The 14,527-nt window shown below is 35.3% G+C and overlaps 1 protein-coding gene and 1 long non-coding RNA gene across 2 annotated transcripts; one reads left to right on the top strand and one right to left on the bottom strand.

Annotated features, from left to right (window-relative positions):
* Positions 1-13: 13 nt before the first annotated feature.
* On the top strand, positions 14-2,396 carry LOC306856367 (vitelline membrane outer layer protein 1-like). Its single transcript, XM_079395616.1, has 5 exons — positions 14-610; positions 1,013-1,137; positions 1,294-1,407; positions 1,822-2,000; positions 2,083-2,396. The coding sequence occupies exons 1-4, from the start codon at positions 404-406 to the stop codon at positions 1,997-1,999; spliced, it is 624 nt and encodes a 207-aa protein (XP_079251742.1). The 5' UTR covers positions 14-403; the 3' UTR covers position 2,000; positions 2,083-2,396.
* Positions 2,397-9,228: 6,832 nt separating this feature from the next.
* On the bottom strand, positions 9,229-11,818 carry LOC306856376. The gene is made up of 4 exons (XR_013783010.1): positions 11,699-11,818; positions 11,005-11,216; positions 10,055-10,116; positions 9,229-9,977 (listed from the first exon to the last, which is right to left on the bottom strand). It is a non-coding gene; the product is annotated as an uncharacterized lncRNA (long non-coding RNA).
* Positions 11,819-14,527: the final 2,709 nt, after the last annotated feature.

Genomic DNA, 14,527 nt, shown 5'->3' with positions numbered 1-14,527 from the left:
CTGGTGATCATACGGCGTTGAATATGGGACTAACTGCGTTCCGTATGGAACGGTTGCAACCCTATCACAGGCTGCATTCTGCGAATAGTAATTGTTTGTATGAATGTATAGATATGTTACAAGTGTGCAGACTCAAGATAAGCAGATATTTTGCTGGATCAGTGTTTGTATTTTTGTGTGTTCAGTTACGTGATATGTTCCCCTGTGCTCCTGGCTGCTGATTGGCTAGAACCAGATATCACAGTATTGATAAACTGTATAAATGCATTCTGAAGCAGCTGTGAAAGAATCAGGCAGACATTGCTGACAGACCGCAGACAGTTCAGAAAGGGTTCCTGCTCTGGATTTGAAGAAACTGTTCAATTACAAACCAAACAGAATCCATCTGATCAGTGCTGCAGCAATGCATCACTTTATTTCCATCATGTTTTCACTGCTAGTCATTATTGGGCTGCAGGTGAGCGTCGAGGCCGCAGGAATACGTTCTGAGCGAAGCATCAACAGACATTACACATCAGAGCTGACTGTGCCGAATGGAGGGACATGGGGGGCGTGGGGTCAGAGGGAAATGTGTCCAACTGGAACGTACGCCGCAGGGTTCAGTCTAAAGGTAAGCTAAGAATTGAATAATTACAGTAGTATGGGGTTTGTTTAATGCTTGAAAGTGTAAGCTGGTGACCGAGGGTTGAAGGTTCAAATCCTTAGAAAAAAATTTTACTTAAATTCCAGGTTTTTCTAAGGAAACTGCACTTGCTCAAGTTTTTGACTGCTTTGATTCATACTAAAGAAACAAAGTTGAATGTTACTATAGATTGGGTTAGTCCAGGGATTCCCAGCTCTGTTCCTGAAGATACACCTCAGTGAACGTTTTTGATTCAACTGATCACATCTTTAGTAGACATCCATAATGTGTGATGTTGGTGTACCTCCAGGAACACTAGAGGTTGAGTTAAGATTACTCCTTTTCTCCTTCTAATATGTCTTATTGTTGTTTTTTTGTTTTGTTTTTAAGGTGGAAGATCCTATTGATGGGGATGACACTGCACTCAATGGGATTCGCCTTCACTGCATTGATGCGTCTAAAGCCTCATCAAACTCCCGTCACGACTACACCTCAGTTCAGTCAGATGTAGGCAGGTAAGGAGCTCAGTCTAAAGAGTAATAATGTAGCACGTTTGCAGTTATTAAGAATTGTTACAATAAAAGTCAGAGGCAGTTTTTTTCATAAGCTAGACAAATACATTTTCTTAAAAATAACGATTGGTTTGATCAATAAAACTGTTTTTTCTTCAGCTGGGGTCGGTGGACAGATATCAAATGGTGTCCTTCTGGATTCTTGACTGCTTTTCAGCTGAGAGTTGAATCTCCTCAAGGAAATGGTGATGATACGACCGCAAACAACATCATGTGAGTTTGAGCTGTGCTAAAAATTTACAAATTGCTTGTAAATCACTCATTATTATGCTTAACTATCATCACCAAATCTTACTGGAACTGATTGCAGGGCTCCAGACTGTGACTAAAATGTTCTCATTTGCAACTAAAAATATTAATTTGTGAGTAATTATGAATGAACCTTAGTTCCCAGGACATCTACAGTACAAGATGGATTAAAAAGCTGAAAAAGGCATGAAAAGATGAGGCATAAACATGCTAGTATGACTGAAAAGTTAAAGTGTTAACAATTATAAAAATAAAACATTTATGGTATTATATTAGGTGCAAGTCAAATTGCAAGTTCCAAGAGATTGGTTTGCCTTGTTTTGTTAGTATTGATTGAAACAACACATTATAATGTTGTCTCACCCAAACTTCTTCCAGGTTCAGATGCAGTCAAGGATCTTTACAGGGTGACGGCACAAACTGGGGCAATTGGGGCGGCTGGAGTAATCCATGTGAAGGAAAAGGGATTTGTGGTATCAAGACACAGGTAGAACCGCCGCAAGGACGAGGAGACGACACCGCTCTCAATAACGTGTACATGTACTGCTGCGCTTAAGGTGACGTGAATGTAAAACACTTGGATCACAGAGCAACACTGTCTGGAAGATCTGGCTTATCTGAGTTTGGCTTTTCTTTCAGGTGTTCGAGGACGACAACAAGAACGGCAAGAAGATCAGATGGATCATAATTCATCGGCATACTGTTATGAGCTCACATTAACCATATCATGATTAACATGTTAATGTGTAAACATACCTGGCAATAAAGCTCATTCTGATTCTCATGTCATATAAAAGCCAGTCACAAAATAAAGCCTGAGATGTGATCAGGACCTCAACACAGAGCAGAGGCGGACTGTACATCTTATCGTGTCTTATCAGTTCATGCATTTCACCATCCATGAACTCCCATGAATTATGTCCCAACATCTATTAAAATACTCATTTAACTTGAAATGACATTAGTGTTTGTCTGTTGATTAATGTGCTGCTTCGTTGACCTGATTTCCACCCTATTAAAAAATAAAATATACTTAAATGTATTTGAAATGCATTTATTTCAAGTATACTTCAAATACATTTTTTTATTTACTTCATAAAATACCCTGCAATTGTATTCTTAGTGTACTAAACCAGTATACTTAAAGTCTGCTAAATTGGAACAATTTTGTACTTAATGCACTTTAATTGTGTAGAAGTAGTGCTGAACTCCAACTAAAAATATACTGAAGTATATCTGATTGTGCTAAAGTGGAACTATTGCAAGTATACTTCAGGTTCAGATTTTGCATTTAAAGACCGATATTATTCAAAGATCATACAATCCTCATCAAAAGTGACAACGCATATTAGATTTAATTTAGGAAATGTGCATTGTGCACAAATGAGAAAGGTAGATAACTCCTCTGCTGCTGGAGCAGGTGAGCGTCACGAAACAGATTAATACAGTTATTGAACTCAATTGAATCAACAATGAACAGAATTGAACCAAAATTGATCTGAATAATTGCATTATTGCTTTCTGTAGAGCTGCTTTACAGCTTAAACTGAATTCATTTCATAACTGAACTGAATCAACGTTGAACACACGGCGTTAAATTGAGCTGAATAATGACCATTTTTTTTTATTTGTTTTACAATTGATGAACTTTGGAACACTGATACAGTTATTGAACTGAACAGAATCAACACTGAACTGAATTATCTACATAATGATAGAGCTACGTTGGAACTGAATTGAATATAATTTATGAACTTTGGAACACTGACAATTATGACACCGTTATCTTCTGTAGAACTGAAATTGGTTTCATAATTGATGTAATTTACAACAGTAACATTGCTTTATAATAAAAATGTGTTCATTTTGCTTTTACAAATAATACGTTGTATATTGAATGTTTATTTTTACAAAGAAATCTAAATGAACATTTCAAATAATATTCCTTTCTGAGATATGAGTAATTTCAATGTGTATTCTACGCAATCAGGGTGCGAACTACGGAGGAGCTCGGCTCTTAATAAGACATGGGCTCCCCTGAAAACGTGATTAGAGAAATTCTGGGGGGTCTCCAAACATATTGACTTATTTTGACGTGCAATTTCAGTTTTGTGTAATGAGATCATCGTGGATTATGTATAAAATTGCAAAAATATCATTCATTCATGCATGACGGCGATTTGAAACTAATTCACTTCAATAAAGATAACTATACATGCTATTCTTGTCATGAGCATCCAGGTGTGGGGGCGCTGCGGTGCAAATTCATTCCACTCATGTTTAGTGCATGTTAACTCCAAGATTCGTAGAAAAATATAAACGTTGGATTCAACATTGGCCGTAGACTGTGCGTGCAGTCCTTGAAATCCATTCTGCATCATAGCATCATATAGACACATGGCAGGAAGAACACAAGGCAGTTTAATGGCACGAGCCAGTCACCTGCTGCAAGCCTCCCGCCGGGATGACAACACAAGAAGTCACTAACCACGTTTCCATCCAAGGATTTTTTGCGAAAAAATATTTAGCGCTTTAAAATATTTACGATATAGCTGATGGAAATGCCAATTATCGATTAAATTTCTCATGTGTCGACAAAATCTTTTTCCGTTTAACTTTAGCGCATAAATTCCATGGTCGATACTTCAAATGTCGCAAAAATTTGTTTGGAAACAATTTTGTGGAGAAAAGGGACTTTAACGCAAATAAATGTGGAGTCACATGACAGAATTAGCCTATAGGCAGCGTCTGTGTTCATGGTGTTGCTCTCCTTAAAGCACCGTTTCCCTGTAGTTCAAAAGCGTATTAAATCATATTCAATTGTATCTAAAATTATTTTATACATGGTAAGAAAAAGAGGAGTTGCCTCTCAAACATACTTATCTTAATTTAGTGTTAGTAGGCTAGCCTACCTTTACATGATTATTATAATTACAGTGCACTGTTCAGTTTAAATAGCCTGTAGTCCGTGTCTTGACCACCATAACCCCGTGATATTATGCCAAGCACATTGTTTTACATGGATATTGGAACATGAAGTACAAAAGTTTAAATTGATTCGTTTTGGCTTGTTAGCTTCTTATTCTTGTTTTGTTCAGAGTTCTTTCTACTGTTATATTTAAATGATTTGTTGTGGAGTGAGGGGAAATAAAATATTTCTTCTAAAATATTTCTTCAGTATTTTTGGCTGACTATTTTATTATGACATGAACAGGCTGTAACTGAGGCGCCGGCGCGATCGCTTGCGCGTTTCCGTTTTTTTGGGGGGGGGTTCCCTTGTAAAAGTGGAAACAACTTGCACTAGCCTACTCCTTCATTTATGGTCATATAAGAGCAAGACATTATTCAAAACATTTATTTTATTTGTGTACATTTACAATAAAAAAAAAAAACAAAACATACTTTTGTGAAGAAAGGAAAACTGCCGCTTTCTCAAGAGTGCATCACAAAAATGAACCGAAATTATGCATATAGGCTACTAACTGTTGCAGTTTTTTCTTTCGTTTTGTTAATTCATTAATTATTTAGAAAAATATATTTTGCACATGGGCCCGTTTCTTGTGTGTGTGTGTGTGTGTGTGTGTATATATATATATATATATATATATATATATATAAAAATAAATAAATAATAGCTTATGTTTTTCTCCGTTCACAGAAGCGCTGCAGGTCACATTCGTGTTTATGCGGTTTTTGCGTGCATAAAATGAATCCCTGGAAAACAAATTTAGGTGTTTGTAGTGGGTCAAGCCACCTATCAATTTAATTTAACAATCTTGTCGGTTAACGGTTAATATGGCTTAAGGACAGTCGGTTTGGAGAAATAAAATAACCGGAATGAACTTTCATATTTCCTATAAACATCAATCATAAAAATGATAATACAACTGCAACTGTTTATGATCATTGCTTGATTATCACCAGTGGCCTGTCGATCTAGTCTATAACAAAGTACAAAAAAAAAAAAATTATAATAATTTTATATAGGCCTCTACAATTTAATATAGGCTTTTTTTGTTTCAAATGGATGAAGAACAGCTAGCCTAGCCTGTAATTTACGCAAAAGGATAAATTATGTATGGAAACCGCTCAAGGGCAACAGTTTTTTGCGATACACCAAAACTTATGCGACAATTCGTTTTTTAGGGATGACGTCATGACGCACACCATTTTATCGGTAAAAGGCTAGTTGGATGGACAAGGCAAATTGCGTCATGGTTACATAATGACATCATCCAATGACATCACAACATCATTTAGCAACAAATCGACCTGCCTTTAGCAACTTTTCCTGAAAATTAGTTCTAAAGTGACATACACTGCATTCAAAGTATTTGTCCCATTGCTTCATGCATTTCCTGGGAATGAAGAGAATACTACAGAAACTCTACATTAAATTTAAGTGTAAATTAATACTGTCAACCCTGTTAGCTTTCTGAGGACATAGATATCCTACAATCTTGAAAGAAAATGATCTTTGTTGGCATTTATTTTTTCATAGAGCCTTCGACATCCTAGGAACCTTTTCGTAACAAGTTTCTGTATAGCAGAAAAAGGGTTGTTTTTAATATTATAATGTTATTCACATTAATATAGAAAGTTATTTTGCTTAAAAGGTCTGATTTCAGCTTTACAGTTTTTTTTTGCAAGTTCCTTTAGTACAGCCAGGTCTTGTTTATACGTAGGCCTATTAATACGTAACATTTACAAGCACAAAACATTTTATTGATGCTAAAACGTACAATTTTGACATATTTCAGTGTTTAAAATGTACAAATCACTACGTTTGTTTAGCTAAAAAATTTACACATCTTTTATATCATTAAGATATTCGTATCAATGCATCTTTAGAATTTTATCAATAAGCGATTTAGATGTTTAGACCTCTTAACCTACCTCCAACCCGTTACGGTAGTATACCAGGACACATGATAAGTTAGCAGGTTTGAAATGAGCAGGAGGAATCAGGGGAGTAACCGGAACAATGATACTTTGGGTTCTTGATGAGGGAAGTGATGATATGACTTGTCTTTCAGATAAAGGAAGCACACCAGTGTCGAGATCCGAGACGAGGAGGACTGGGAGACGTTTGAGGATGAAGTGAACACTCTGGAGGAAACACAGGAGGTAAGTACAGGAGTAACACTTTCTGGAGCTAGCTTGGAATAATACTTGCGTCAGACAGGAGTCCAATAGGCATCAACGAGACCGGACCCTGGAGTGAGGTGCTGAGTGCTTAAGTAGTGGTTGGGTGAATGAGCAACAGGTGTGGGGGATCAGTATTCAGGTGATGAGGTGATGAGGATTGGCTAGGGTGGGAATCAGGCTGTTCTGTGTCACAAACCTTAACCAACAGATTTTATAGCGAATAGCCTATAAAAGGATATAATACTCAATTGACCGAAATATGAAATACCAATTTTAGTAACAATATAGCATTAAAAATATGTTTATAGTCCCTAATCCCACTCCTACCTCTAAACCTAAACATAACTATTTCTGTACAGCATAAGAAAAACATCCCAGACAGATAAATGCAATTACAATCATTTATTGCAAAAATGTCAAAAGCAGTAGGCAATCCAAATGAGGATGCGTTAGTCACAGTCCTCTCTGGCAGAATACAGAAGGTTTGTGAGATGTTAATCGCTGAAAATATTATCCAGATTATTTTCCCAAGCCACACTCCATGAACTCTTCTTCTTCTGGTGTTTTATGGTGGTTTGGCAAGCCAACCCAAAAGATGCATTACCACCACCTACTGCTCTGGAGTCTGGAGTGTGCTTAGATTTGGAAGAGGAAAAAAACTATCTATTGTTCCTGTGTTTTTCAGGTATTTAAATAATATTTCATGCACTCTTGATTGCCTTGACCCATTTCCTAACAATACTTTTAAAGACATATTATCAACTCCCAGCCATCCTAATCTTGAATTAATTGAAATTTTTCATGCAGAAAACACAAAAAGAATATGCTCCACTGTTTCTAATTCTCCACATTTGTCACACTTTCCCCGATTCATCCTTCCCTATTTTATGAAGTATATATAGTTTAATGCTGTATGTCTAATTCTTAATAGAAATTAAGATATATATTTCTTCCTACTTCCATATCCTTTCCTCTCATTTCTAAAAGAAATATGTTCTAAGAGCGTTATTTCTGAAAACATTATTTCTGAATGTTATCCGAGACATCCAGTTAGTTTCTAGAATATTTTAAAGAGCCTATCCTTTTTCGATTATGTGAACGTTCCATTTAATCACTTTGAAAAACATTAGGCTATGAATGTTAATTTGGAATATTCTGCGAACCTTCTGAAAAATAAAATTTTTTTCAGTGTATGCATTACTTCTAATTTATTTTATTATTTTTAATTGAATTTATTTTATCTTTAACTATATGCATAATTATTTAGTTGCATTTGACTATTTGCGTTTAGCTTGTTTTTCCCTGTTCACATCAGATCAGACACATGACCCAACCATTGAGTATCGCAGGGTTTTGTTAGTTCATTTGAACTGTAGAATGTGCATGGAAGTCTCCTACTTTGTCATTTTCCGACAGTGTAAATGCAAAACATTTGTGCAGTGCAAAGGTGAATGAATGATTTACAGATCATGACGTAAATGTGCTATGAATGATGTGTTTCAGGGAGGGTGCGGTTCAAACAGCCTATTGTTCCAGATTTATTGATATTATGAAACATACCAAGTCAAGCCGAGTCAAAACTCTGATCTGGGAATGATATAGTGAGCAAACATGAATGAAATATGTTTGAGCTTCTTTTTCGCCCTTCTGCGGTAAAACAAAATGCTTTTATTAACACTAAAAAATGTGTAGTTTAGTTACATTCTCGTGTATGTTAGTCAGTTGCATTAAACTATATTTGTGAGTGTTTCTGATGGCAATTCATGGTCTAAAATGTCACAAAACACCAGGAGCATCCTCTTAAAGGCATGTATGTTACTCAATAAGCATTACGTCATAAAAACAGTAAAAAAAACAACATCAAACATAATGTTTCTGCACTGTAGACTCACTTGGTTGTAATACAAATGACGCAATCAGCTTAAGGTTAAATGCAAACATCAGGGAAGTGACCTTGTGTTTATTTTAAGAGTTGTAAAAGCAGTACTAAATTACTCAGTTGTGTGTGTTCAGTAGAGGAGTTAATGACAACATGAGCTCATGCATTAAATGAGGATAAAGCATTACGTAATTAATTAAAGGTCAAATATTTGACCCCTTTTATTAGTGAAATAGCGTTTTTGAAAATGTAATTTGTCTCAATTAATTACAATGAAATGGCAAGTATTTAATTAAATGTGCAATTTTGAAGTAGAAAGGCTGAAATAGTACTGCATGTATTTCTTACGAAATGTGCTCCAATCTTTGTTTTAACTTCATTAACTTCAGTAGAAGTAAACTACTCTGACAACAAAGTATTTATCATTTACTCTTAAAAATAAAGGTGCTTCACGATGCCATAGAAGCACGTTTTGGTCTAAATGGTTCCATAAAGAATCTTTACCATCTGAAGGACCTTTCTGTTTCACAAAAGCTTCTTTGTGGTGAAAGAAGGTTCTTCAGATTATAAAAAGGTAAGAAGGTGATGGTTCTTTAAAGAACCTTTGACTGAGTGATTCTTTGTGGAACCAAAAATGGTTCTTCTATGGCATCGCTGTGAAGAACCTGTTGAGCACCTTTATTTTTAAGAGTGTTGATTACATTAGATATTCTATATCTTTCCATGTGACAAGTCAAGCTATAGAAGGCATTTTTGATAGCTAAAGTGAAATATTTATTGCATTGCAAAGCAACAGACACTTGGGTAGTCATCATAATGACTGAAAACAAACACCTGCTCAGGAATAAGGACAGTGTAATGTACACTTGGACACTTTCATAACCTTTCACAATGTGAACAGAATCAAAATAATACAGACACTCAATCCCAGTGATCATTTAGTTCAAAAACTAATCATTATGCACCTGAACGAGATGCGTGACACCAGAGATGCTTCAGATAAAAACACCTTCTATACGGAAAGTACGAGTACAGTAATGACATGTTTAAAGAAAAATCATCTTCTGCATGCCAGAATAAAGTGCCTGAAGTCACAGGACTATAGTAAAAATCTAGACAATTTGTCCATGAAGCTTTAGGAAGTCTCCATTCACTGTATAATCAAATGGAAAAGAGTGACTTGGCATTTCAGGAACACCTATTGCTTTACAGTCATTGTTCTCAATGCTGCGCATCTAGACATGAGAACTATGTAGAGCTACAGTTTACACTTTTACAATTTCAGTGTTAGTGCTTTAGCACTGACTGATCATATTACTATCATATGACACATATTTAAGCCTGTGTACACATTATTAACTCTAAATGGGTTTAAATATGTACACAGTACAGTTATAGTCATCAAGTTATGAACTTAAAAATATTGGTGTTTTGTATTCCAGTCTCCTTCTGAATCACTGACTGAAAGTGATGTGAAGAACATTCTAGGTGAGGAAACGCCTTCTTTCTGAAGAGAAAAACACTGTTAGAAATCAAACGACACACACAGATTGATTCTCTGAACATGAGCAGTGAATCTCTCACCTCATTCTTGAATTTCTCTCACACAGAATGACACTCTGCAGATCAGTCTGGATGAAGAGAGACTGAAAACAAACAAACAAAGATTCAGGCTACTGTTTGAGAGAATCACATCAGGCTTCCCGATCATATTCCATTACATTAAAGTTTCTTCATGCATTAAAGAAACAGCTCACCCAAAATTTGCTGAAGATGTCCTAATCCTCTGGACATCAAAGATGGAAATGAGTTTGTTTCTTCATCAGATTCGGAAAAATAAAGCATTGCATCAGTGTCTCAGCAATGGATGCTCTGCAGTGAATGGGTGCCGTCAGAATGAGAGTCTGATAAAAACATCACAATAATCCACACCACTCCAGTCCATCAGTTAACATCTGGAGAAGTGAAACGTGAAGTCCATCTCCTGTTGTCAACCCACATATTTGTTTAGAGCTGTAGTGGACTGTTTTGGCTTGTAAACGGAGCTTGATCTGTGCAGATTTCTCTCCTGGTTCAAACAAAATGACTTTTTCACTGGAGGAAGTGTTATTATCATTTTGGCCTGAAGCAAAAAGCGTGAAGTTAAAATCCATTAATGATGTTTTTTTCTTACAAACATGCAGCTTTTGTCTTCTGGATTACTTGTGGATTATTGTGACGTTTTTTTCCCCATCTGTTTGGATTCTCGTTCTGACGGCACCCATTCACTGCAGAGCATCCATTGTTGAGCACGTGATGGAATGCTACATTTCTCCAAATCTGATGAAGAAACAAACTCATCCTAATCTCGGATGACCTGAGGGTGAGTACATTTTCAGCAAATTTAAATTTTTGGGTAACCTGCACCATTAAGTTTCCTCTTGTATAAATACATGTTGCAGTGTTTGGTGAAAACCTAATTCTGGTAAACATCCACATCATGAGATATTCATATATTTGAGTTCAAATCTGAAACTCATCTGAAGTCTTCTTACACTCTGGTCGATATTTGTCAAGGCTGTTCATCTGGTGCACTTTTTGATGTTCTCTCAATCCAAAGGCATTTTCTTTTCCTCTCTTCATTGTTGTTTCCTTCTGTGCAGGTTTGGCTTTGTCTCTCAGAGCACTTTCCTTTCTCTGCTTTTCTTTTTCTTCAGCTGTATTTTGTTCTCTCACTAGCATCTCTTTTAGTTTTCCTGTCATCTTACTAACATGAATATTTGCAGAAAACACAAAAATATGAAAATGGACCACTGTTAAAGAGAAATCACGTAATTCTGGCTGAACAAATGTTAGTATAATCATATAAAGAGTGCAGGACAAAAGTTTGGAAATCTAAGGTTGTCAATCACCTAGAAAATATACCAGATGTTGAAAAATATAGAAGATATTTTTAACATTCTTTACTATTTATAGGTCAGATAGAATGAATCAAATGCACACAAATGAATGATTACTGATTACGTGAATGCCTAAAAAGTGACATTTGCATTGAAGAATGCATGATCTTTTTTTAAAATCAAAGCAAAAGATTGATATTTTAAGACATTGCCAAATTAATGTAAATGTTTCTACTTTCTCAGAACTCAAATTCTGCAACAGAAATGTTTGAAATCAGAACTATGCCAAATCCTAATCTGAATGCAATCTAGAAATGCAAAACAATTCATACATCCATATGACACTCACCTAAATCCAGATCTGGAAATATTTATTCCTTTTTTTCTGATTTTTGTTTTTCATTTAAATCCTTGGAGCAGGCAGCTAAGCGTCAAACCTCCAGTAATCACAGCAAAGAACACTAGAATCGACCAGGAAATAACCGAGTAAATAGTTCAATCAGCTTCTATGACGCATGAAGCAACTGGAGAAAGTGCCTGAACTGGTTTAGCTTCTTTTCTTTCTTTTAAAATTGGTCTTATCTTTGTTATTTTCATTACAATAACTGATGATGCAAATCTCTGATGATGAGATCCCATTACAGGTTTGGCCACAGCATGCAAGAATAAAGACATTTAATATTAGTCCACAAACAAGTCCACTGCTGATTTAGCTTACACAAATAGAGCACATCAAAAACTGTTTTCAAAGTATTTGCATGCAGTTTGTTCCATTAGAGGAAGATTTACTGTTATACTGCGCGTGTGTCTCATCTCTACTGAATAACCCAGATCTCAGGGTCGCTCAGACGGGAAGGCCAATGTCAATGATGGCTGGAATCCAACAACATAACAAACCACAAACCTGCACTACAATGAGCATGAATCAAAAATAAAACAAACAAAAACTTTCATATGCCAAAACTAACTCAGCAGCATCAGTGCAAATATGCTAAATCTATTTAGAATTGCATACCCAGAACAAGTCCTGAGGCACAAGAGCCAAATGAAACAAAATGTACAAATAATACAATTCAAAGCAGTCCTCCATGAACTACAATATGTGACCCTGGACCACAAAACCAGTCATCAGGGGCAATTTTTTTAAAATTGGGATTTATACATCATCCGAAAGCTAATTTTCATTGATGTATGGTTTGTTATGATCGGACAATATTTGGCTGAGATACAACTATTAGAAAATCTGGAATCTGAGGGTGCAAAATAATCTAAATATTGAGAAAATCTCCTTTAAAGTTGATCAAATGAAGTTCTTAGCAATGCATATTACTCATCAAAAATTAAGTTTTTATATATTTACAAAATATCTTCATGGAACATGATCTTTACTTAATATCCTACATTGTAAAAAAAAAAATCCTGTAGTTTTTACAAAATAATTTTGACAGCTGTGGTTGCCAGAATAATTTTGTACAAAAATACAGAAAAACGTAACACATTTACAGAACAAAACTGTAAAATGTACAGTATAAAACTGTAATTTACAAACAAGAAATCTGAATGTAAACCACAAAATTCAACAACACACACTGCTATTAAAATCTGTTTTGTACCTTTAACATACTGACAACCATAATAATGCAGGTGGTAAAAGAGAAAGCCACATAAAGAATCAAAGCTCATCACAAGTAGCTTCGCCACAAGCAGAAGTATATATTAATATATAGAAGGTCATTCATGCAAACACAAAACACCATCATGGTAACACACATGATACTTAAATAATGCAATACACTTTCATTAAACAACAGAAGATGCAACATAAACTAGATTATTTAAACAAAATACTTTCAAATGTGGAGCATCACTCAGGGAGTTCTGGGAATATCAGTTTGCAGTTTCTGACTGTAAATTATACATTGATTTGTTATTTTTTACTTCTAAAAACTGTACAATTAACAGCATTTTACTGTAACATTTTTTCAGTTTTTTTCAGTTTTTCCCTGTATATAGTATGGAAACTTACTGTTAACCTATTAACAGTTTTTTTTTTTCGTAGCGTTTTTACAAAATTTTACAGATAAAATTACACATTTTTTTTTTTTACAGTGTAGTGATTTTTGACAAAAGAAAAAATTATAATTTTGACCCATACAATGTATTGTTGGCTATTGCTACAATTATACCTGTGCTACTGCTTTTGTGCTTCAGGGTCACATATAAGCATCTCTTAATTGAAATGTGCAACTTACAAGACCACAGACGTGACTTATGACCACAAAGGGAATTCAATAGCTTGCTGAATATACAGTATATTGTAAAGTGTTGACCTCATGTGGTGAACTTGAGAACTGACAAACCTGAATTTAGCCCATCTGACCATGAAACAACTGACCTGTCCTTCTAAATATTCTGACATTTTTATCTGGAATAAATAAATAAATAAAATTAAAGATTATATATACTGACTACACTACAAGTATCCATTGCAACCGACATTATTTCATTATTTGAATTATTACATAACTATATATAGACTATATATTTGTATGTATTACGGAATATACAAGTTAATTTACTGAAAAACATATATGAGTCCCTGCAGCACAAAAGCAGTCATGAGTAGCACAGGTATATTTGTAGCAATAGCCAACAATACATTGTATGGATCAAAATTATACATTTTTCTTTTATGCCAAAAATCATTAGGATATTAAGTAAAGATCATGCATGAAGCCATTTTGTAAATTTCCTACTGTAAATATATTAAAACTTCATTTTTGATGAGTAATATGCATTGCTAAGAACTTCATTTGAACAACTTTAAAGGTGATTTTCTCAATATTTAGATTTTTTTGCACCCTCAGATTCCAGATTTTCTAATAGTTGTATCTCAGCCAAATATTGTCCTATCCTAACAAACCATACATCAATGGAAAGCTATTTCAAGCAATCTCAATTTCAATAATGGACTGGTTTTGTGGTCCTGAGTCATATAGTCATCATATATATGCCCCACCCAATAGTCTCTCAACAGATTACACGCCGAGCTCGCTGTTTATAAGCGCACGGACAGGCCCCGCCCATCACTGCTGTGGGCGGCTCACATCAAACGCTCTGTTTTGCGAAGTGGGCGGGAGTTCGTGGGACGCCAACCAATCAGAAGCCTCTTCACCTC

Source organism: Barbus barbus (genome assembly GCF_936440315.1).
Source record: "Barbus barbus genome assembly, chromosome: 36".
Lineage (NCBI taxonomy): Eukaryota > Metazoa > Chordata > Actinopteri > Cypriniformes > Cyprinidae > Barbus > Barbus barbus.
The sequence above is the reverse complement of the archived record's forward strand: the minus strand, read 5'-3'. Positions and strand labels throughout refer to the sequence as shown.